Below are 25,231 nucleotides of genomic sequence, written 5' to 3'. Positions count from 1 at the left end.
ATTTAAGTTGGTTTCCATCCCTTCAGGTCAAGATGATTTTGAAAAGTCAGACCTAGGTACAGGTATGTTACATGCATTTTCTTCTAAAGATATGTAGACTAAAACCTATTCTTACAAACTGCTACTTTATACTAATTGTTTTGCTAAAAGTACTGCTGAATACGTGCACTATTGGGTAATTAGGACACCCAATTCAGGAAAGAGTGCAATGTGGTTTAAAGGGCAAAAGACCGGTCCGATTCAAGTAACCTGCGCCATGCATCCTTGACACTTTGTAATCCTTTCATTTCTCCTTTCTAGGTCCCAAAGTTTCATATATTCCCCCTCCACCCCCAGAATCTGAAGATGATATATTTAAACATTATCAAACTGGTATTAATTTTGATAAATATGATGACATTGTGGTCGATGTATCTGGAATTGATGCCCCACCAGCTATACTGGTAAGTTGAATTTATATAATAAAATTAAACTGATTTTTTTTTTTTTAATCAAGTCTTTTGCTCTAAAGGTGGCCATACGCACGCAGATTTATCTTCAGATCTGGCTGGTTGGAACAAAAACATGGTTATGGATGAGAGCAAATGACAGTTGACCATTTGCTTGAAAATGCTGGAAAACTAAAACTGTCATTCAGAAATTACCAGGTTTTTGTTACAACCAGCCATATCTGAAGATAACTCTTACTAGTGTATGGGCACATTTAGTTGTCACCACCTACAAAAAATGTTAATTTGCATTTTATTAGGTCAACTACCTATAAAACCGTTCATACAGTAGTCTTATCAATTAAGCATTGCAATGTATGGAGCAGGCATCATTGCAAAGCATTTCCCATAAACTGAATCCTCTTGTATCATCCACATGCCATTACCACTGTTGTGAAGTGAGCTGTGGAAGTGGGCACTAACTAGTTTGAGACTGGCACCCATTCCCTATAACCCCTCCCCATCCACCATAACTTGGTGCTTCAATTGGAAGAGGTACCATACATCCCTAACAGGGGATGGGTGACTCCTTTTCTCCTCCTCTGAACAAACTGCCCAGTAGGTCTGTATATCTCATGAGACGTTTCGGTCTCAATGGCTGCTTGTGAAATTCTGCTGTTACTGCTCTATCTTCCTCTGCTCCATGCTGCTAACCAGTTCTGTGTTGTGAACACTCCTGGCTGATTGCAACACCTGTTGGGCACCCTAGTGGATCGCCTTCTGCCTCCCATAGTTACACCACCTGTTGTACAGCCCCCTCTTTCATGGGTTGATACTTTATCGACCACAGTTCAGACCTTAGCACAAACCACAGTAGCCATGCAAAAACTGCTGCCTAATACATTGCAGCCAGCTAGACCCCTGTCTGCGCCATTACTCTCAGTAGTTCAGGATGATACAACGGGAGATGAGAATGCTGATAATGACGACAAGGATGATGATCCTATATTCCCAGATGGGACCCCAGCATTACCGGCTGAGTCTACGGATATACCAGCCCTCATTGAGACAATCCATTTAGTCTTATTGTCTGACTCAGAGCCAGAACCAGTAGCAAAAACTAGGGACGTTTTCAAAAAGTGATTAAAGCCCAATTTCCTCATTCATTGGTTAATGGAGCTCTGTAAAGATCAGTGGGACGCCATAGGAAAAAATTCCACTATTTCAAAAAGGCTTTTATCCTGATATCCTCTGCCTCCAGAGGATTACAAGTTGTGGGAAATTCCCCCCCAGGTAGATTCACATGTTACCAGGCTAGTTAAGCCATCGGTTCTCCCCGGTACTCCCTGAAGGATCCAACCGATAGGCGCTTGGAACATTATCTCAATGCCATTTATACATTTGATGGGGCAATCCAAAGACCCACTATTGCGGTGACCTGGGCTGCAAAGGCTATTCTACCATGGCTACAGGTACTGGAGGAAGAACTTCCCCCTGATGCATCTGAAGATGCCAGGTTATGCATTTCCCATATTAGACAGGCCGCTACATATATTATGGAAGCCATGTCAGATGCAGGAGTCAAGCCACTATGGCGTCTGCTAGCTCTGTACAGGCGTCTTATCATTTGGCTAATTCCCTGGAAAGCCTGCCTTGAATCCAAGAAAAAACACACGTTATTGCCGTTTAAGGAAGAAAATTTATTTGGATTACTTAATAAGATTGTTGCTTCCCTAGCAGCGGATAAGACTGCTTGCCTCCATACAGCTCTACCGCAGAGACCTAAACCAACTGCCTTTCTGTGCTATCTTCCCCAAGGTAAAAACCAAAGGTCAATCCTATCCTGGGCTACCCCCACTGGCAAGTTCTCTAAGCCTAACATGCCTGGGCCACTAGACAACCTCCGGCCAAAGCAGATAAGCCTGCTGCGTGACGGGAGGGGCCTCCCACAGGAGGATCCAAGGTGGAAGGCAGGCTTCCTCACTATGCTCAGCAGTGGCACACAATGTCAGCAGATGCCTGGGTGAGAGAAGTAGTGTCAAAGGGATACCCCATTATGTTCAAAAGAAACCCCCCACAGAAGTTCTTTTGCACCGGTCTCCCGCAAAAAGCGGAACAATTGTGTGGGCTCAGATTCTATTCAACCCTGTTCCTAGTCCCAAAACCAAATGGGACTTACAGGTCCATCCTAAATTTAAAGGCACTCAAAGTTGTTAAAGTCCCAAAATTCTGCATGGAGACCTTACGTACAATAATCCTGGCCTAAGAACCAGGGGACTACATGGTCTCCCTGGACATACGAGACGGTTACTTACATGTCCCAATTCTTCCAGCATACCAGAAATTTCTCAGGTTTGCTATGCAAGCCCGCCATTTTCAATTCCAGGTCCTTCCATTTGGCCTAGCCACTTTTCCTCGGGTTTTTACCAAAATCATGGCCGTAATGGCGGAACACCTGCATCACCAGGGGATCAGAGTATTCCCATACTTGGACGATCTACTCCTAGTAGCCAAATCACAGGAGGTACTACTGTCTCATTTGCAAAAAATTATAGCTGTTCACCGTGGTTGGTTGACTCCTAAATTGGGAGAAATCGTCTCTCGCCCCATCTCAACAGATGCTACAACTGGGAGCTCTTCTGGACACTGAAACTTTAAGACTGTCACTGCCAATGGGCGTGTCACTCGGATTGGACTTTCTTCAAGGCCCCAAAGTCTCAGTTCATTTAGCAATGAGAATATTGGGCATCATGGTGTCAACTTTCGACATGGTCAAGTGGGCACAATTTCACTCATGTTCCCTTCAACATCTCATATTGCAGAAATGGGACGGACATCATCAACACATCAGAACCACGTTTCTCACATTGACTCAGGAGGTTCGGATGTCCCTTCACTGGTGGCTCCAAACAACTCGCCTAACACCGGGTCATCCATTTTGGTTCACAAAATGGTCTCTCCTCACTACTGATGGCAGCCTGCGCGGCTGGGGAGCGGTAGTAGAATCACGGACCCTGCAAGGCGTATGGTCCATACCAGAAACTCGTCTGTCCGTCAATGTGCTGGAGCTTCGGGCAGTATACAACGCCCTCATTCACAGGATCTCCTCCGAAGAAAGTCAGATTGGGCAACGCCACAGCAGTGGCATACATAAACAGTCAAGGGGGCACTCGCCACACAGCAGCCATGCAGGAAGTTTCCAAAATCCTGATCTGGGCAGAACACCACCTTCTGGCCCTATCGGCTGTCTTCATCCCGGGGGTACTAAATTGAGATGCAGACTTTCCTAAGTCGCCAGGACATTCACCTGAGAAAGTGGTCGCTCCACCCCAAAGTCTTGTCTCTTCCCGTAAAATGATGGGGCCTTCCAGACTAATGGCATCCCGACACAGCAACAAAGTGTCAATGTTCGGGTTGCGGTCCAGGGATCCTCAAGCCAGCTTCATGGATGCTCTGTCAGTACACTGGAATTATCATCTTCCTTATGTTTCTGGTATCCATGATACCTTGAGTACTCAGGAAATTGAAACTAGAAGGCGGGATCTCATTCTGATAGCCCCAGCCTGGCCTCGTCGGCATTGGTATGTGGACCTTCAGCAGATGTCATTTCAACCACCATTCCAATTGCCACTACGACCAGATTTGCTCAGCCAGGGGCCTTGACTGCACCCAGACCTGCGGCCCCTGTCTTTAACGGCATGACGCTTGAGACTGCCTTACTTAAAAACGTTTTTTTCTGCCAAGGTTATCGGGACTATAATTCAGGCGAGTAAACCAGCATCAGCTAGGATTTATTACTGGGTCTGGCACACTTATTTTTTCCAGGTGTGCATCCCACAAGTATGGCCCTAAAGTTTAAGATTGCCAGAATTCTATCTTTCCTTCCAAGTTGGTTAGATATCTGTTTATGGCTAGCCTCTCTTAAGGTCCATATCTCGGCATTGTCAGTTTGGTTCCATAGAAAAATAGCATCTCTTCCAGATATACGTACGTTCATTCATTTAAGAAGTTCTACGTATCCAACCACCATGTGTTCCTCCTACAACACCATGGGACTTGTAGCTGATTACAATGCTCCAATGATTCCAGGGCTAATGGTATCCCCCAGATGAATGATAAAGGAAAGAAGAATTTTATCTACCGTAAAATCTCTTCCTTGAAGTAAATCCAGGGGATGCTATGATCCCTCACATGTGTTTTTTTCATACATTTTGGTTTTTGTGGTCTCAGTTCTTCTGGAGGTTTTTTTCTTTTGGCTTTGTTAAACCCAGATTTATGTTCTAGTGGATAGGGAAGGGTTATATAGAGGGTGGGGGCTAATCTCAAACTGGTTAGTGCCAGCATACGTAGCTCACTGTACAGTACATATACCAGAAGTAATTAAAATGTTTTAGGTGCACATAACCTTTAGGTATTTATTTCACTTCTGTGATGGTGGACAGGATTGACTTTTGTTTGTCCACATTTTATGATGGGAAGCCACAAGCATTAGTTTTGCCTATTTTACCGACCAATTTGAATTACAAATGGACTACCAACCCATGGCACACCAGGGTGCCATGGCAAACACTGTTTCGTAACCACTGCACTAGCTGCTAAAATGTCTTCTAAGCCTGATCGCTTGTCCTATATGAGTGACACACACTGTACATTAGTATTCTTTGTGGTTTTAAAGGAATAATAAAGGAGAACTGTATGTAATTGGGTTTTACAGGGTTGTGGTATTTGAACTTGGAGTTAATGTACAGTAAAGAGAAAATACAGCTGTGGTGGAGACTTTTAGGGGGGTATTCAATCTTCTGGTCACGGCAGACGAGCTTGCTCGCCTGCCATGACCCAGTCCCGTTCTCGGTCAGCTCGACCGAGAACATGCAGGCGGGATTCAATGTCCCGCCTGCAGCGGGACGAGAAGGGGGCGTGGCCGCGAGTTGCGGCCGGGAAGTGACGAGCTGCGGCCGGCAGCTCGTCACTTCCCGGCTGTTCTCGGCAGAACGAGCCCTACAGCTAGAGATGTCGGGCTCGTTCTGACAGGAAACCCTGTTCAATGCTGTCGGGGAAGACAGCATTGAATAGGGCCCGTCGAGCATCTCCCCCACGGGAGATGCTCGACGGCGATTGAATATCCCCCTTAATCTCTGACTATAAAATTCTCAACCTGTACAAATTCTTAAGTTTGCTCGCATGGATAATGTTTTTTTTTTCATTTCTGATGTTATGGCGAGCATTGTTATAGCCATATAAGGATTATACCACCCTATTAAGTATTGGCGAAAGGCCGGAAATTTCAAATGTAATGTAAAGCGGCCACATTGTTACAAATAGATATTTACTGTAAGATTCATAGTATGTACCACTTTTCTATTTACCATTAGACTTTTGAAGAAGCAAATCTGAGCGACACGCTGTACAGAAATGTAGCAAAGGCTGGATATGTGAAGTTGACACCAATACAAAAGCACAGTATTCCTATCATCATTGCTGGTCGCGATTTAATGGCATGTGCCCAGACAGGATCTGGGAAAACTGTAAGTACGCAAGTTTAGACTTTTTTCCAAAAAGGTCATCAGCGTGTAGCTAATTTAGTATCTCCAAGGTTCTTCTAGTAACAATCGTTATGTGTGCATTACTGCTCTCTGCTGACGTTACCACAAAACCTTTTCCCTCTTCCAGCTAAATTGATTGCCTTTAGTACATGGCGCCTGGGTCATGTCTTTTAATACTGTTTGCTCTTTTTATCATGAAGTTGTTAGCAATGCAGTAGATTTATCTTGTCTATCTAACAACGTTAGTACAATAGTGTAGTGGGCACAGGTGCGCTGCTTCTTTATATTGGTGACTGAAATATGCTTCCTCCTGTTCAATGAGTATTCCCAAAATGCGGATCTCAAACACCAAGATGGGAGAAAGGGGAAAAAACAAATGAATCCGGTACTGGTTCTTAGACTTTAAGTATTCTGTGGAACTGGCCTTATAAACAGGCCCTATATTTACGTAAAGGTTACTTTAGCAATGTTCTCTCAATCCCCCATATACCAGAAGCTAACCAAGTCAGTGCCCTACGTTCCTCAAAAGTTTTTTTTTTGCAGGGCACAGGTCCACCCACCCTAGTCACAGTGAGACCTTCAGGATCCAGAGGTTTCCACAATAAAAAAAAAAAAAATTGATACAAAAATAGCAACCAGCATTAATGTTTACATAGGTAAAAGTTAAAAAACAGATAATCTCCTTCCCGAATTGGAAAACAAAAATAAAACCCTACCTCGCCAGGCCACAAGGTAGGGTGGATGCTCTGTGATGGAAGTCATGCAAGTAGGTTCAGTGTTGTTGCTAATTGAACAGCACAACTATTGCACTAATTTGGTGTAAGATAATAATCTATATGGGTTTGTGGTCAGCATATCGACAATAATTAGACAGTTAGGTCGACCATTATTGCTGGACCATAGGAAGATATGAAAGATGGTGTAATGGTTAGCATTACTGCCTCACAACACTGACGTCATGGGTTCAATACCCACCATGGCCCTAACTGTGCAGAGTTTGTATATTCTGCCTGTACTTGCGTGGGTTTCCTCCGTGTACTTCGGTTTCCTCCCACAATCCAAAAATATACTGGTAGGTTAATTGGCTCCCAAAAAAAACATTAACCCTAGAATGTCTGTGTGTGCGTGTACATGTGGTAGGGAATATAAATTGTAAGCTCCACTGGGGCAGGGACTGATTTGAATGTTCAAATAATCTCTGTAAAGCGCTGCGGAATCTGTATATATATCTATATAAGAAACTGCTAATAAATAAATATTTTTCATGTTTAGGCTTTTTGACCCTATGACCCATACCCATTATTTGGGAGTACAGAAGATTGCACTAGCTCTGAAGTATTTCCTATTTTACAATATTAATTCTGCTTAGCCAAGTATTTGTGAGTGTGAGATTGTCCTATTGGCTTGCAAATCATTTGTAAATCCAGCTGTCTAATGTAATTTCTATTTATAGGCTGCTTTTCTGTTGCCAATTTTGGCTTACATGATGAAGAATGGAGTTACAGCAAGTAAATTTAAAGAACTTCAGGAACCTGAAGCCATCATCATTGCACCTACAAGAGAGCTGATCAACCAGATATATCTGGAAGCGCGGAAATTTTCCCATGGGTACGTTTGGTCATTGCAAAACCTGTTACGTTTCTTGTACAAGTTAAGTCTTCAACCTAATTTGTTACACTGAGCACCAAAATGCTCTGCTGCAGAAGGTATGTAGTTAAGACACTACAAACTACTTAAGCTAGGGAAGTGTTTACCCCAGTGGTCTTCAACCTTAATTGGGTTGTGAGCAAATAAGAGATTTTATTGGAAAAAGTAAAAGTAAAAGTAAAAAAAAAAAAAAAAACTGCACTACAGAGTCATGCCGCTAGAAGGGCTGTATAATGAGAAAGGAGCATAGATGTATGCAGACGCATCTGTATCGTTGTAGTTTGAATGAAGAGTTAATAGAGGTCCCACATCCCCCTCCAAAGCACCTGGTCTCTTGCGATACTTATGGGGAGCAGGGTGGCTGCTGGCTATCTAAAAAACGCTAAAGTGGGTATGTGGAGGTAGTTTGTACAGAGGTGTCCACATACAGCTAGCCTCCTTTCACATTAAACCACTCTTCTAGTCGCACCATGTCCTTTTCCTAGAAAACGCTGTAATGTCCCATTTCTTACGCAGATACAGCTGCAGTCACACACTGAATATAGGCATGTCACTCATCCACTTCATTCCATTCTGCGATTTTTAAGGAAAAAAGACGCCCGGTGCTCTCGCATGAAGTATAATGTATCGCATGAGGGATAGATGTATTTGGGCACATCTATATATCCAAAATTTAAAAAAATGTAATCTACTTAAAAAAAAAAAAGTATTTTTTTTTTTTTTTTATAGAATAAATGAAATGGATGTTTGCCATAGTCGGACACTTACTCAGTGCAGCTTTACCACCGTGCAGGTGGCTTTGTGTACTGCGGCGCTATGCAGAGCTGTCCACAAAGCCGCAGATGAGCTGCTTTCCCGGTGATGAACCGCTCATTGACGGGGCTGTACACACTGGGCGGCTTTGAGCTGAAAGCCGCTCAAACTTGGTGTTTTGAGCGGCTTTCTGCCCAATATCCCCCAGTGTGTATGGACCTTAACTGCGAGCTTTCCTCAGAACTTTGCATACTAATTACACAGGGTATTGGGAAGGGAATTTTTTATTTTTGCATGTAGCCTGTATGTGTGTGACCAAGGTTTTCATCTTGTAATTACTCTATGTACATAGCTGGAGGCAGTATGCAGACCTGTCACTCAGACTACCACCTAGCAATTTTATTTGTATGAAGATATGCTGGTCACAATATAATGTCAATTGATGAGTGATAAATGTATATACTGTACGTGGTTGTGGGCTTGTTGCAGGCACTGGGTTTGAGTCCAGCAGCAAGTGTTTTTAAAAGGCTTTGTATTTGTTTTATAGCTATTGGCTAAATCGTTGGAAAAGTGTTTGTCTGCAATTTTCAGACTATTGCGTAAGAGCCCTCGTCTTTGAAGTTCTCTACTTTTGGCCTGACTAATGATGAACAACCAGTCGTGCAGGATCATGGCTACATCCATCCAATGTGGCAATACTCTGGCACCTCTGCTGCATCGCACGCACCCTGCACCGCAGTAACCCCCCTGCTGCTGGCAGACAAGGAGAGAGGGTAGCTGCTGCCGCTTTATTCATTTGAAATCTGCCCACTGATGACCTCTCTCCATGTCTGCCAGCGACAGGGGTGATTGGGGTGCGACAGAGGAGCAGCCTCCGTACACCCACCCGTGATCATGGGCACACTAAACGATTGATGAAACCCTCTGATTATTTACTCAGTTGTTCTGTGTGTGGTCATGGTCAGTGTTGGTCTGGATTTCAAAGGAATATCTTATTGGGTCCGATATCTATTCATGTGTGGGCACCTTAATAGTGCATGGTTCTTAAGTGGTAAAACAAATCAATGTATGCAATGTTACAGGTATGCGTTGTTGTTAAAATAAAATGGCTTATTCCAAGTTTGCTTTTGAAATACAAAAATGCATGAATAACTTTTCATTAAATTAAAATTTACAGAACCTGTGTTCGCCCAGTTGTCATCTATGGAGGAACACAGACAGGTCATTCATTACAACAGATTTCTCAAGGTGTCAATATTCTCTGCGCAACTCCTGGAAGGTTATTGGATGTAATAGACAAAAAGAAGGTAAATGGGCTGAAATGAGCATCAGATGTTGGTATTGCAGTAAATATGAAAGTCTTTTTAAAGTTTTTCACAGAAAAAAAACCTACAATGTTCCTCAAGGATCTAAAGATTTTTGTCACACAGATGTAAAGATATGGGACAGCTTAGTTACGTGTTTTCTGAAAGATTACTTTTATTACTAAAATGTAAATTATATTGTGAAATATCCGATGGGAAAGAGCACAAATCTCTTAGCAGCTGACATTGGGATTTGCTGTCGTTATGACAGTGCACAAGGCACTTTAATGCTGCTTTCCCCCTGCCTACACTGCCTTTTTTTTAAACGGGTAAGAGCCATAAAGACCCTTTCCCACTGCAGCTTTTAAACGGTAAATTACCATTTAAAAGCCGTTTTTGGCACATTCACACTTACCCGTTTAAAAACCTGTTTAAACTATAGTAAAAAAGGGGGGTGGAATATAAAAAAAAAAAAAAAGGCGTGGGGTACCCCCACTGCCGTAACCAGCACCAGGCTGAAGGAGCCGGGGCTGGTATTAAAAAAAATCAGGATACCCGACAATAGGGCTTCAGTCTGGTGCTGATTATGGCAGGGGGGGGGGGGGGGGGCGGCGACGACGACCTCGTGCCATTTTGCCATTTTTTTTTTTTAACGGGTAAAAGGGGTACCCCTTTCCCACTGCCGAAAAAATGGCTTTTAAATGGGTAAAAGTCTGCTTTTTACCCGTTTAAAAAAAAACCTGTATTTTTAACTGGGTAAAGCAACTTGGAGCATTCCCACTGCAGCTCTACCCATTTAAAAAGGCTAAAAAAAACGGCAAATTACCGTTTAAGATTTGCAGTGGGAAAGGGGTATAAGTATGCATGTCTATTCTCTTCAATGACTACAGTATCTTTTTGTTGTAATCTTGGTGAGAAGTAGCAAATTCTTTGTTTTGGCTGAGGTGTGTAATAGTGAAAGTTTGTTTCAGAAAATTGGATTGGGTAAATTGAAATATCTGATTCTGGATGAAGCTGATCGTATGTTGGACATGGGGTTTCAAGAAGACATAATGAAATTACTGCAGAATCCAGACATTCCCAGCAGAGAAGAGAGACAAACATTGATGTTCAGTGCTACATTTCCTGCACCCATTCAAAGGTAAAAGTTAAGAAATTGCAATGTTTAATTGTAACAGGAATTTAGCCTTTATTAAAATGTGTCCCTGCCACCAGCGGTACTTTAACTAATACATGGGATTGTGTGTGTATATTAAGTGAATCCTTCAGTTTGTACTTACTGTAGTGCTCGTTAGGAGATGTGTAGATGTTTGTCTTTTTGGATGGGTATGCATTTTTTTTTCAATAATTTTTATTGAGTTTTATAGTTTGCTTAAGCAGAGGCAAAAACAGCATAAAGAGAGTACAGAATATAAGTTGGCTAGGGTATAATATAGATATATATATCTGTATATCCGCTAAGGAAAGAAGGGGACATAAAATGGACACAGGATAAATGGGGACATAACCCAGACGGAGTTGTTAAACACTTGCAGCACGCACCTGCATCACCCCAGCCACCCAAAGGCGCCATTTGTGCCTGACAGAGGAAACCAGGTGCATATATCAAAAAATTAAGTATAAGCCTAAATACAAATATATCCCCTTTGCAAGGAGAGAGTTGAAATTGTTTTGTTTTGCTTAAATATATATATATTTAAAAAAGGAAAGCAGAATATTCCTCCAGGATAGACCTATACCTAGCCGTCTATATAATAACCCCCCCCTTACTATTGAAAATGCACGGTAACCTATTATAGGAACAAGTAGAGTATTGACAAATAGCAAATAGTACCACTATTATATAGCGGCATGCCTAACAGAAGCACAAATAAAATAGACAATGGAATATTGATTTACAAAGTAAAAATGCAAACTTAAGCATGTCAACCCTTGCAATTAAAGATGCATATTATTAATCTGGCCATATAACAAAGCCTTCCTGTCGTATAGGCAGAATAGTCCCACCCTAGGGCACATGAGGATAGAAAAAATAATGGTAATTTCTCATAGATAGTTGATAATTGGATTCATTGTCCTCAGACTGGAACATATAGGAAATCTGGAGATCTGAAACACCATAGTCACGTTCAGGCTCCGTGGGACAGCATGGCTCCACTAAACTCAGTCCCACTGAGGGAGGCAGGATCACATTGTCATCAGCTGGAGGACATGTAGGCAAAATAGGTATGGGATAAGTCCACCTCAATTTCTTCGACACACTCATTAGAGGCAAAGGAGGGAGCTTGAGCAGTGATCTGTCATCAAGCATCTGAAGGAGCCTGCGCGAAGAGGCATTTATAGCCTGAAGTAGTTCAGAAATGGAGATATCCATGATTTTAGAGATGTGTAGGTAACCACACACTACAAGTATCACAGTTGAAGTGACCCACTAACAATATATAGCAATAATGCGACGGCTAGCACGCAGCTCAACTCTCCTCCAACTATGCTCACTAATTGCGGGTCACAGCAAGGCAGTGAGAATAGAAGACCAGTAGGCACATTATAGCATTCAGAATGCTGCACACCTCCGCACAGAAGAGGGTGACTCACAAGTCCACAAGATGGCTTTGTGTTGATTGCAGTAACCCAGGCCGGGAGAGTGTTAGCGTCCAGCAGCCGCCGGAGCTCCAAGCATCGAGTCGCGGGGCACTGGGACCCTCAGGCCGCTCTAATCAGGGTAGGAGAGGTATAGCAGCACAGGGGGATAGACACCGGTCCATGGAGATCCACACCGTGAGGCTAGGCTTCAGGAACACCCGGCCAGTATACGTGCTGCCAGATGCAGGGGAGCAACACAGGGATAGTGCAAACAGTGGTCAAGGGTTGCCCCTATAGCTTGTGAAAACTGCACCATAGGTCTCGGTGAGGATAATTGTCCAGGATAGAAGCGGGAGAGCTGGCAGAAGCGTCCTACACCATGCTACTCCAGAAAACAAGTGTCGTGTGTGTCTCCTCCTCTCCCCCCCCCCCCCCCCCCCCCCCCCCATGCATTCTTTTTAGTTATTTAATAGTGCACCTTTATTTTTATATTTGCACAAATGTATCCACCCCACTGATAGTTACTGTGACTTCTTATAATTCAACAATGAGGGAAATCCCTTAATGTCCCTTGAAAAACAAATTTACAGAAATTGTTCTGGTATAGATTTTATCAAGCAGGCAGTCAACCTTTTCACGCTTAGTGCAACATAATACACATAACCTAATCTTGGGCAAAAAATGTGTCTAAGCCAAAATAAATGTAATGGCTGAAAAATGAATCTTATTCTGCCTTACTAGAATGCTGTCTATCCTTGAAGCAATTCGAAAGTTAGATATTTTTACACTTGGGATTGTATGGTGGATGGGTCTGTGATTGTATGGCCTATGGATCTGTGCCATTTAAAGTTTATAATTTCTAGCAACTAATAATGCATCTAGTCCAGGTGGTTTTCACTCCTGTGCATTCTAAATCAGTAAATATTAGATAGCTTAACTTATGAGGTAGCAGCAGGCAGGAAAAACACCCTGGGTGTTTTTTGCTGCCTACTTGTACCTCATAAGTTAAGCTATCCTTTTTACATAGTTCACATACAGCACCTTTTACTATGGAAAAACTCTTTTCTCCCTTAAAATTTTTATATTTGTAGTCTTTTACGTATTTTTATATTCATGTCCTCCTTTTTTATGATTGATGTATTTTTATCTGCATTTGCCATTTTGCTCCTAATTTAATAGACAGAGATTTTATACATTCGTATCCATTTTTATGGTTTTTAACACTCACAGGTCATTTTAGCATATTAGTCACCGCATCTCTATACATATTGCTTATTGACTAGCTGTTCCCTGAAGTTATTAGCACATGCAAGTGGTGCAACACATCCCCTCTCGCTCTCATAGATAGATATCTATATAGTTAGTTTTCTATATTTATAGATAGATATGTCAGCTTCAACAGTTGCCTACGAGTTTCCGTGTAGTTCATATCATGGTTTTAGTGGACCCCTTTCCCTAGGCTCAGTTGAAGCTTAAAAATGCAACGTTCTATCGAACAGCGCTATGCCATTAAATTCTGTGTGAGACTCGGAAAATCATCTATGGAGACATTAGCCATGATCCAGAAAGTGTTCGGGAGTGAAAGCTTATCAAAAGCTGCTTTTTCATGACAATACACCAAGCCACACCAGCTTCATAGTCAACGACTACCTGGTCCGGAACGGCATCGCAATGCTTCCCCAGGACCCCTACAGTCCCGATCTGGCCCCGGTGGAATTCTTCCTTTTAGCCCGGGTGAAGACAGCCCACAAAGGACACCTCCATGAGACTGTAGCAGAGGTCAAAGTGGCTTTCACATGCTGCTTGAAGGATGTTTCAGAAAAGGACTTCCATAGCGCCTTCCTTCGTTGGCAGAAGTGTCAATGTATAAGGGTCTTATTTTGAAGAATTTTAATTGTAGCGATATCTCCAATAAATATTTTTTCTCTAATTTGGTTTAATATATATCTCCAGATATATATTATTATTATAATTTTATTCATAGGGTGCCATAAGTGTTTTGCAGCGCTGTACAAAGGAACAGTACAGGGAGACAAAACTTAGCGTTACATGAAATAAATTACAAAAATAGAGTACAGGTAGAATGCCACAGTTCAATACACATTACAGCTTAAATAGAAGTAGTGAGGACTTGATGAACATACTACTAGAGGCTTGTGGCCAAAGATGGAGATGAGTATGCGGACGAAGATGGTCGCTGAATGTTTGAGTATGGGAGAGCTGTCAATGACTTGTGAAGAGAAGAGGGCTTTGACAACAGGAGGGAAGAGGGTCCTGCTCTGAGGAGCTTACAATCCAGTAACCTACAATCTTCTGATATCTATATATATCTATATCATACATATTCTTATTTTAAGGTTTTACCCCTTAACACTGCATATTGCATTTTAACCCTCATTATGATTTTATTTTCTTTTTGCGACTAACATTCCTGGCAAAATTTAGATTAGGATAAACTGTGGATAGACAGGTCAGCCCCCACAATGAACATGTTCAAAGAAAAACTTTTTATTCCGGATTGAGTGGGTAGAGGCAACATTTCAAAAAGAGAAAAGTGTCAAGGACCTATTTGAAACATGGGAAAGTTTCATAGAAAACCAACCCATAAAAATAAGAATACAACCGAGAATTTTTTTCCAATCAACAAACTGGTATGAAACAAGAACAGTATTGCAAGAGGATTCTGTTAATTGAACGACTAATTAATTGGATAAAGAATTTAGGTTTGATGGGGAGGAGGAGGCGGCCAAATTACATAGGGGACCGGACCACATACAACATACTAGGAAATAGGGAGATGTTAAAGATGAATTTAGGTATTTTTTTCTTTGATTTATTGAATCTGAAAAATGTATAAATGGTACATAGGATGTATGAAATATGTACAACCTGTAAGCTGTGGTAAAGTTATTGCTTAAAAAAAATGAATAAAGATATAAAAAAAAAAGAATTAAACTGACACAAACTACTTCCAAATCATGAAAAGTTTATACAGTACGTGCATTATAGTATGATTTTAATTTCCTCAGTTATTTCTTAATAAAATAAAGCTAATTTTGTGTAATGTTTCCATAAGCCTTGCTAGGGATATTTTGAAGACTGATTACCTTTTCGTCGTGGTTGGACAAGTCGGTGGAGCTTGCAGCGATGTGGAGCAGAGAATAGTTGAGGTTGAGGAATATGGGAAGAAAGACAAGTTGCTTGAAATTCTGCAAAACATAGGTATTATAAAAGTGTTATGGGTTGTGTGTACACAAGATGTATCCTCTCACCTAGATGATGGTAAATATTCTAATAACACAGAGACCCCAAATAAGTTAATGTATAGTTTGGTGTTCAATTGACTTGACCAATAATAACATACCCATTAAAGTGATAAGTGGCCCATTTATTTTTACTTAAAAATAATGTGAAATGGTGTTTTAGTAAATGTACCAAAAGGGCAATTGGAGGATTTGTAAATTTCTCCTCCAAGCACTAGTATCGCATTTATCTGTAATGGGAAATGCCATCTGCTCATATGTATTAAAATTAAATAGTAAAAAATATCATTACAGCTCTGTCACCCCCCAGAATCTTTTCACAGTATGTGAACATCAAATAAATGCTCTGTGGTGTGAATAAATATGAGGAGACTTTAATAATCCGTTTTATTACATGCAGCCATCCTGTGTTATTTACACTTGCCACCATGTTAGTATTTAATGTTTGCTTCTCCTGAGGTCCCCTCCGTGAAGCTGAGCTTGCGCAGTAACAATTAGCTTATTTGCGATGAGAGAACAGCTGGAAGTCAGATTCGCCAGGACGGGGCATTAACGAAGCTCTGTCTCGGCTCCCAAATATGAATACATTTGTAAGATAAAATTCTTTATCATAATGTGAGATCAATCGATATTTAAACTTTTTACACGCCATTCATTTAACAATTTTGATAAATTGGCCCTTAAGAAATTGCCAGAGGAATTGTTGGTTGGTACTTTTATATTTTTATATGCAGCAAAGCTCATTTATATTCAAATGTTACCAGGTCACGAACGCACCATGGTGTTTGTGAAGACAAAAAAGAAAGCCGATTTCATTGCATCATTTCTTTGTCAAGAGAAAATATCAACAACCAGCATCCATGGGTAAGCAGTGTCTGAACATTTTTTCTGAACAAATATCCGTGAACTGGGGCACGTTTGGCTAGAGATTTGACATGCAATTGAAAAACTTTATAATCATGAAAAACACATTGTACGTGTGTGCAGTAAATTTTTCAGAGACTGAAATCCAAGGTTATGTGGATTTAAAGGTATATGAATTCTATAAATGTTGGCTTGTAGTTAAAGCTATGATTATAACATTCTTTTACTTTATATTTAAAATGAATACAGTGCCCGCTGACTGGCTGAGAGCACTCAGCCAATCAGCGACCACCCTATTCATTTGAAATCTTCTGGCTGCCGTTGGACCCTCCCTATCGTCAGGGGGGGGGGGGGGGGGGGGGGAGAGAGAAATGCTGGTGCCGGGTATCTTTTTAAGAAATTAGGGTACCTGGTCCAAGACTCAATGCAACCTTGAAAAAAAGGCAATACTGTGTCTATATCCTTATGGCTTATATAGTTTATAATTGCTTAGTTATTTGGGATTGTTTTGCATGCTTAAATGCAGTTTTACCGGCTTATAGTGCCTAACATATACTGAATTGTGTTGTACTTTCCCTTTTAGATAATGCATTTATTTTTTTCTCCTTACAGAGATAGAGAACAAAGGGAGAGAGAGACTGCTCTTCATGCTTTTCGTGTTGGACAGTGTCCTGTTATTGTCGCCACTTCTGTGGCTGCCAGAGGACTTGATATTGAGAATGTTCTGCATGTTATAAACTTTGATATCCCAGGTGATGTTGATGAATATGTGCATAGAATTGGACGTACTGGTCGCTGTGGCAATATTGGAAAAGCAATATCCTTTTTTGATAGAAGAGGCGATGATGAACAAAGAGTTGTTCGGTCACTAGTGAAAGTCTTAACCGATGTAAGTTAACAGATTATATATTTCTTTTTAATGTGTTGGGAGTTATTTTGCAGCTTTATATATTTAAAATATTCAATCTAGAACAAGAGCTGCTCTTCATGCTGCCCTCCAGTTTTAAAACTGCACATCCCAGTGTGTAGGTGGTTTTTAAAGCTCATAAGCAGCCCTCAATCTCCTCTCAGGAGCCCTCTTTGTCAGTGTCTGACACAGTTGATGGCTCAGCTGGTAGATTATTCTCTGCACCACCCCAGCAGTCTTTGGCCCAGTCTGGTTTGCCTCCCTCTTTTCTGGAACCTCCATGGGTGAGCTCATTGTCTGAATTTGTTAAGAACTTGCAGCACACTTTATAGGCGGGGCCCTCTTTGGGCAAGGTGTGGCCCCTCAGTATAAATATGTGAATCGCTGTCAGGATTACTGCAAATCGGAAGGACTTTTTTGTGTTCTAGGGCTTTCGCAAATGAGGTTGGCCAGCGTCCAAATAGACGTTGTCCAGCATCCAATGACCGTTCGCCATATTTATGTGCCTTATGATCTTTAGGTCACGACTTCAGTGTGAGCACATTCTGCCAGATCAGTTAGTGCTTGATCGGTTAGTACTTATTGGACGGCCCGTGGTAGTCCCACTGCTGAATAGCTCTGCAAGGCATGGCCGGCTTCCCACACGTTTCTTCGCTTTTATGCATTTGATAATTTGCCATTGAGTACTCCGCCTTCAGGCAAAGGGTTCTTTAGTGCACCTCAGGTGCATCACCACCCTCGGGTGTATTGCTTTAGTATGTCCCAGTGTCAAGCCCTCTGTCTCCTTTGGAGCAAAAAATAAAATTAGATTTATGTTCTTACCTGTTAAATCTCTTTGAGATCTGTAGGAGACAGGGATCCCACCATGAAACCTGTTTTTGGTATTCGTCCATTGTCTCTCTGGTTTCACTGTCCTCTATGGGCGGTATTCAATGCTGCCGGTGAGGGTGGCTTGTTTTCGGTGAGGATCACATCAGAGGACGGCAAGGATTCCCCTGAGAGGTTTGTCACTAATGCGGCAAGCCCGCTGTGTATAGTGGCGTCCCTCACCATTTTGATGGACGCAATTGCTGTTGCCATACTGACCCCGGGAGCTGTGACAGCAAGCGATCGGCACTGCTCACCATAGGCATTGAATATACCCCTATATGATTGGACCTGTGTGTTTCCTGGTCTTCCTTTCTCTTCCTGCCTTGGTCTTGCGAACTTAAATGGCTGCCTCGATTGGTGTATAAGGGGAGGAGGAGGAGCATGGTTTGCCCAGTGGCAAAAGTTTGAAACCGTTTGGTGCCTAGTCCTAAATCCAACTTATATCCATCGTAAAGCCATGTGTCTCCTATGGATCTCGAAGAAAACGATTTAACAGGTAAAAACATAAACCGAATTTTTCGAGAAAACTGGTCAAAAGTGTATAGTGAGATTCTTCAACGATTTCACTAGTTTTTTGGTTGGTTTTGTTAATAAACCGAGGTTCTACCAGTGGATGGACATAGAGCGGAGGAACTAGAGACCAAATATTTTAGTGGAATTGTGCCATGCTCGATCGAGCCCTGCCACTCTCTCTGTACTGCAAGGTCCTCCAAATGGTTTAAAAAAAATACTGTAATACCTACAGTTGTGTTTTTAGAATCCAGTATTTCTGTCTTGGCCAAGTTTTTATTCTGAGCATAGCCCAGTAGAACTTCTTAAGATAAACATATTTTTCCAGAAGTTTTAGAAGTTGTATACATATATGCTTGAAATAAACGCTACAAAGATTTACCTTTCAATGAGAATCTGTATAGCTTTATAATGAATATGTATCTTTAATGTACACTTAATTAATGCAATATATTCTAATATAGTTTGTATATAGTTGTGTTGTCGGATTGTTCGATATTCTCAAATCTTTTGATTTGATTCTTCTGATTAGGCTCATCAGGAGGTACCTGCTTGGCTTGAAGAGATTGCATTCAGCGCTCATGGAATGTCTTCCTATGCACCACAGACGAATAGATTTGCCTCAGTGGATAATCGAAAGGTAGTTTGTACAAACAATGCTTTTATTTATTTTTTAAAGACGAATATGCTCATTATTTTAGTATAAGTATGGTTTTGCTGCCTCGGGCCTAATTATTACTGGATCGCACAGCACATATTTTTCTCTAATGGACTAAACCATGTTGCACTGCAGGTGGGGCAAATGTAACTTTTGCAAAGAGTTAGATTTGGGTGAGTTGTGTTCAAACTGAACTGAAATCTAAATTGCCGTGTAAAAATAAAGCAGCCAGTATATACACTGCACAGAAACAAAATAACACACAAATCTAACAATCTGAACATGTTAAAATAAAATGATTTTAAATTATGTCACTTTGTATTCATTTTAAATTGAAGTACATGTACGCATAACAGTGCAAAATCATATAAAAGCAATAAGTTAACCATGTCTGCTATTTTGTATAATAAGGATAAAATATATAATTCAGGAAAAAAGGAATTACAAGTAAAACAGTCATAGCATACAACTATTGCCAATAGAAAATATATGTAGTTTCTCAAGTATACCTTTTAGCTCAAATAACAAACATTGCACAGTACAGAATTTATATATGTATATATCGAGTACCAAATATGTTGTGTGGGGCAATATACTGCTTTCCAGCACGTGTGCATTCATCCAGAGGATTCAATATATTGTTGAGCTCTCCCTAAAACTGTATTTAATCTGTCCCATTTCAAATAGTATTTAGATAACACTCCTTTAGACTAAAGGGGCATACACCGAGGGTCGGCTCTACCATTAGGCAACTGCCTAGGACAGGGGTGGCCAAACCGGTCCTCAAGATCTACCAACGGTGCATGTTTTCCAGGCAACCTGTGGATCTATAGTAGGAATGAATGCAGCAGGTTTGAAAATGTGACCGTTCGTATTGACTACAGCTTTTGCACCAGCTAGGTGATCTGGAAAACATGGACCGTTGGTAGATCTCGAGGATCGGTTTGGCCACCCCTGGCCTAGGGCATCAGAAACTGGGTGGGCACCACCGAGTCCGCCTATCAAAAAAATCAAGGATGTCTAGGAGGATGCTTGTTAGAAGTTACATAGTTACATAGTAGGTAAGGTTGAAAAAAAGACCTGCGTCCATCTAGTTCAGCCTAGGTTGTTGTTTTTACTGAAAACAGACTTTTAAAGACAGGTTATATTTCTTATTTGTAACCATGGATGTTATTAACCAATAATTGTTTGTCCAACCTTATTTTGAACGTATTCAGTGTCTCTGCCGTTACCACCTCTCCAGGAAGAGAGTTCCATAGTTTGACTGCTCTGACCGTAAAGAAATTTTTTCTTCTAGATCAGACATGTCCAACCTGCGGCCCTCCAGATGTGCTAAAACTACACATCCCAGCATGCATTGCCATCATTCTAGCATTCCCTAATAGCCAAATTGTGGCAAGGCATGCTGGGATGTGTAGTTTTAGCACATCTGGAGGGCCGCAGGTTGGACATGCCTGTTCTAGATGAACAAAATCTTTTTTCTTCTAATCTATACTCATGCCCTCGCGTCCTAGATTCCTTTCTTGTTGAAAAAATGTTTGCCAGTTCCTTATATTGGCCCCTGATATATTTATACAAGTTGAGCATGTCCCCCCCTTAAGCGTCTCTTTTCTAATGTAAATAGTCCTAAATTGCTTAATCTCTCCTCGTAGCTTAAATTGCCACATGCATTATGTAGAATACCTCACCTCCATACTTTCCCTTGAGGCAAATGTCCCTACTTTTCTGGCCCCTCCTCCTTGCACTCTGTTGTGGGTTTCAAATGGAGGCCTCCATTTTTTGGGAGCCTCCCTTCCATTCCGGAGTTGGAAAGTGGGTATTGGTGGCAGTATGTGGGGGACACGATAGGTTGCAGTTTTGCTTCGGGTGCTGAGAAGTTTACACCTGCCCAGGATACACCATGGGATTCTGGCTATGGCAGGTTTTGGCTTCATGCACTTGTGATTTTGACTATATGCTATTTGGCCTATGGCCAAATAACATACAAGCGATATAATCAAAATTACCTTGTCTGCATAATCTATTTTTCATTATGATACTGACCTCACATCGGTATTGCAAGCAGGGGAGACAGATTTTTACTAAGTTTTTCACATAATTTTTCTATTTAGTCAAAGGTGTAAGTCAAAATCTCATCACATGTAAGCACCTTTAAATATAAATCTTTCTTGCCCATAAATTATATTAAGTAGAGCTCTCTATGGAGAAATGCAGGATGGTTCAGGTGGAAACCACTTCCCTGCAATCAACATCTACACCATAGTAGCAAGACTCAAAACTTCTGTATACTATTATCATTATAGAGACCTGACCTTTCAAGCCTAATGTAGTACGCATATTTTTAACTAGGAAAATATAATGGCTGGAGGCAATTTACCAAACTGACTGTACCGCATAATGTAACTGAAGAAAGCAGAGTTAGGGATATCATTAGTTCTGAACTGTTCAAAAGATTTTACATTACAACTGAGTCAATGTCGTAACACTTGTTCTCAACCACAAATTATCTTGGGAGATGAAGTTCCTTATATAAAGCATTAAACCACAGGAGAGACACCACACCAGGAAGGGCTTGTCTCCGAATAGGAGGAAGAGCAAAAATTAAAGAACCAGACATTACAAATTGAATGATCAGACTCCACCCTGTCAGCATAGACTCTGCATATGTTACATTTTCCCACCTAAAGTGCAACATGGTTTTTATCCATTGCTTTGCTATCAAGTCTGAATTAGTCCAGAATTCTCATTTTACAGCCTTTGATTGAAAGAAATGTGAGGGTGCCATGCTTATGTTTAGATGTTTTGCTCACTTAGCAATAGAATATCAGCCTTTTATTATTATTTGTATGGCGCCACAAGGGTTCTGCAGCACCTGACAATACGTAGAGGAGCAAAAAAAAAAAAGAATGATTACAGCACACATGCAAATTAGGGCAATTGCATAGTAAATAAAAGTCAGGTTCAGCAGCAGACATTGATGCAATTATAACAGTGGCAGAAATATAGTCTTAGAAAAGCACATGAGGGGAGAGGGCCCTGCTCGTGAGAGTTTACATTCTAAAGGGGAGGGGCAGACAAACTGGGGTGAAACAGCAGAGATAGAAGCGAGCATAAACAGAAGGTTAGGATGAGAGATGGCTGGGTTTAATAAAGAAGTGGGTCTTGAGAGCCTGTTTAAAGTTTTGTAGGGTGGTGGAGAGACTGATAGGGAGGGGAATATATCTTGTGCTGGTATGAGGCTATCCTGTACCTGTAATTGCCTTTAAACCTCTTTGGTAAACAAACAAGTGTTTTATACTTTATAATAAAACCTACACTGGGCGATCCCGGCTGCAGCGCAAAGATGAACTCCAGACATACATACAAGTTCCCTTTTCCAAATTGGTATGGCCCCTATGTGTGTGTGTTGCCTTGTCTGGTAATAAACAGCACTGGCAAAATCCGAGTAGAACTGGTGATTTGAAATGGGTGCTTGGGTTTTTATTATTTACCCCTTATACCTACATAATCTGGTGAAAGGAGTCATTTTTTCAAACACAAAATATATAAATGCTACATTTCTTAGGTGCATGCAATAGATTGCAGAGTATTTACTTGATGGTATTTAATATGCCAGGATCAAGTAGTAAAATAAACGCACGCTTTCTACAATATGGAATAAAGTAAATACATAGATGCTTTAGATCACATTTTCAATATCACCTTGCTCGAGCACAGGAGTATTCATTATGGACTGGCATATTTTACGGGATTCATGGGTTATATTTTACCTGAGATTTTAAGCGGAGACCTGGAAAACTTGCACAGTTATTGTGTCCCAGGACTGTTTTACAAAAGCACTGCCTACACAATTGCAGCTATTCCATATATTTATATTTATTATTTATTTATTTGCAGTTTCTTATATAGCGCAGCAGATTCCGTTGCGCTTTACAATAGTAAACAGTGATAAAACAAACTGGGTAACAACAGACAGATTTGGTGGTAAGAGGGCCCTGCTGCAAGCTTACAATCTATAGGGACATAGGAGGGAAACACAAGGACAGGCATCAGTAATAGCATAGCAGTCCCAACAAGTTTCAAGTCCAGAAGGGAAGCTATATAATACATAAGTGCCTCAGAGGGTTATGCGTGTAGTACTTAAATATGATAGGCTTGCCTGAAGAGGTGTGAGGTTTCAGGGAACGCTTGAAAGTTTGGAGGCTAGCGGAGAGTCTAATTGTGCATGGAAGGGCATTCCATAGGATGGGAGCAGCCCGATGAAAGTCCTGTAATAGTGAATGGGAGCTACTGATCCGCTCAGATGAGACGCAAATCTTGTGCAGAGCGGAGTGGTCGAGATGGGAGATATTGTGTGATAAGTGCAGAGATATATCATTCACAGGTGGGATCCGAGTAGTTTCAACTCATTTTCTAAAGCAAAAAATAAACACATATTCAAGTGTTTGTACCACTGTTGGGAATGGAAGTTCTTGTGTTTTTTTTTAACTTGAATTTGTTTTAGCTACTTTGCATAGGTTTACTTTGCACCCCATCCAGTTTGAATCTATTATATAAAACTTTTTATTTAGTCATTACGGGAATAATAGTTTTTGCTTTCTCCAATACAGAAAGGTGGCTTTCAAGAAGACAATTACAGCAGTCAAGGATTCTCACAAAGTGCAGCTGCTGCAGCTGAGGAAGAGGATTGGGGGTAGCTAAAAAGCTATACAAAACATAAAGACCACACACTTGTTCAGGATTTTTTTTGAAACCCATGTGTTTGTATGTTGTAAGCATTAAAATACATGTTCCAGCTGGCTAAAATATTGTATTAGCTAGTATTCCATTAAGGAAACAAAGGATTTTGGTTTTTGGCACGATATGCAACAGCTTATTATATATATACTTTCTGTTAAACACAAAATTAGTTTTTATTGTAATGCGGTTTTGGTTGTGCTTTGGTTGTTTTTTTTCTCAATAAACCGTGCCGTGTGCAAAAATACAGTTTTACATGGCAAATGTTTTGAATGTTCTGGTTTTATTTCTTATTTTACATTTCTGTGAATTAGTCAATTTATTGCAGTAAGGGAATACAACATTATGTGATCATTATGACTATTTAGTGAGAACAAGGGTTTGAGGGTATGTAATTATCTTAAGCCTTAAAAAGAAATGTCCTGACTGAATCATCAATGCCCATCCCAAAATCCTTGCATTTAGGACCTTCTTCAGGTCTGTTAGGATCACCCTGTGTTTTTGCCGGGCGGGGTTTGGTGGACTCGCTAGGCTGCAAATTTACAGCATTGCAAATTAACCAGAATAATTTGTATAGAGCATTAAATTCGGAGAGTACATTCCGTACATGATTTAAGCAGGGAATTATCTAAATTTAACCCAGAAGGGATGAGGAAGCTGGCTGAGGCTGTGTACCACTGTCCATATCAGCGCTGCTATCTAAATCGTAGCAGGTTGATATGCAGGGCAAATATATGAACAGTCAGCAAAAGAAAAATACTGATGCACCCCCATAGTAAAAATAATTTTGATTCATTCCATGTTAATTGTAAGTTTTTAATTGATGTTCTTAGCACACGTTATCCCTTATTTATATGGCACATAAGGGATCCATGACTCACAAATAGAGTCCATAAATGAAGAAGCAAAACAGTGACTTACAGTTGAATACAATAGAGGACAAGTACAGGGAACATAATTATATCGGCATCAGCACAGGACACAGGAATACGTATCAAGGGGGCAGAAAACCACAGGGTTTTGTGCCATCAAATATGTTTTAACTAACAGAAGAAAAAGCCAATGAGGGAAGAGGGCCCTGCTCGTGAGAGCTTACATTTTAAAGGGATGGGGCAGACAAGAGTGACATATTTGGTAGACTTAGAGATTTGCCTGGGTTTGGTG

General features: G+C 40.9%; 1 protein-coding gene across 2 annotated transcripts in view; it reads left to right on the top strand.

Annotated features, from left to right (window-relative positions):
• Window positions 1-24,335, top strand: part of DDX4 (DEAD-box helicase 4) — a 143,848-nt gene extending 119,513 nt beyond the window's left edge. For both annotated transcript variants that reach the window (XM_083153586.1, XM_083153576.1), the window contains 11 exons: window positions 27-62; window positions 301-443; window positions 5,801-5,953; window positions 7,425-7,579; window positions 9,549-9,678; window positions 10,647-10,816; window positions 15,335-15,480; window positions 16,286-16,385; window positions 16,998-17,274; window positions 19,205-19,312; window positions 23,941-24,335. In XM_083153586.1, the coding sequence (XP_083009712.1) occupies window positions 27-62; window positions 301-443; window positions 5,801-5,953; window positions 7,425-7,579; window positions 9,549-9,678; window positions 10,647-10,816; window positions 15,335-15,480; window positions 16,286-16,385; window positions 16,998-17,274; window positions 19,205-19,312; window positions 23,941-24,027 (1,505 nt within the window). In that variant the 3' untranslated portion in view covers window positions 24,028-24,335. The remainder of the gene's footprint in view (window positions 1-26; window positions 63-300; window positions 444-5,800; window positions 5,954-7,424; window positions 7,580-9,548; window positions 9,679-10,646; window positions 10,817-15,334; window positions 15,481-16,285; window positions 16,386-16,997; window positions 17,275-19,204; window positions 19,313-23,940) is intronic.
• Window positions 24,336-25,231: the final 896 nt, after the last annotated feature.

The sequence above is a fragment of the Crinia signifera genome, chromosome 1, assembly GCF_055691185.1.
Source record: "Crinia signifera chromosome 1, ASM5569118v1, whole genome shotgun sequence".
Lineage (NCBI taxonomy): Eukaryota > Metazoa > Chordata > Amphibia > Anura > Myobatrachidae > Crinia > Crinia signifera.
This window is presented reverse-complemented; position numbering and strand designations above follow the sequence as displayed.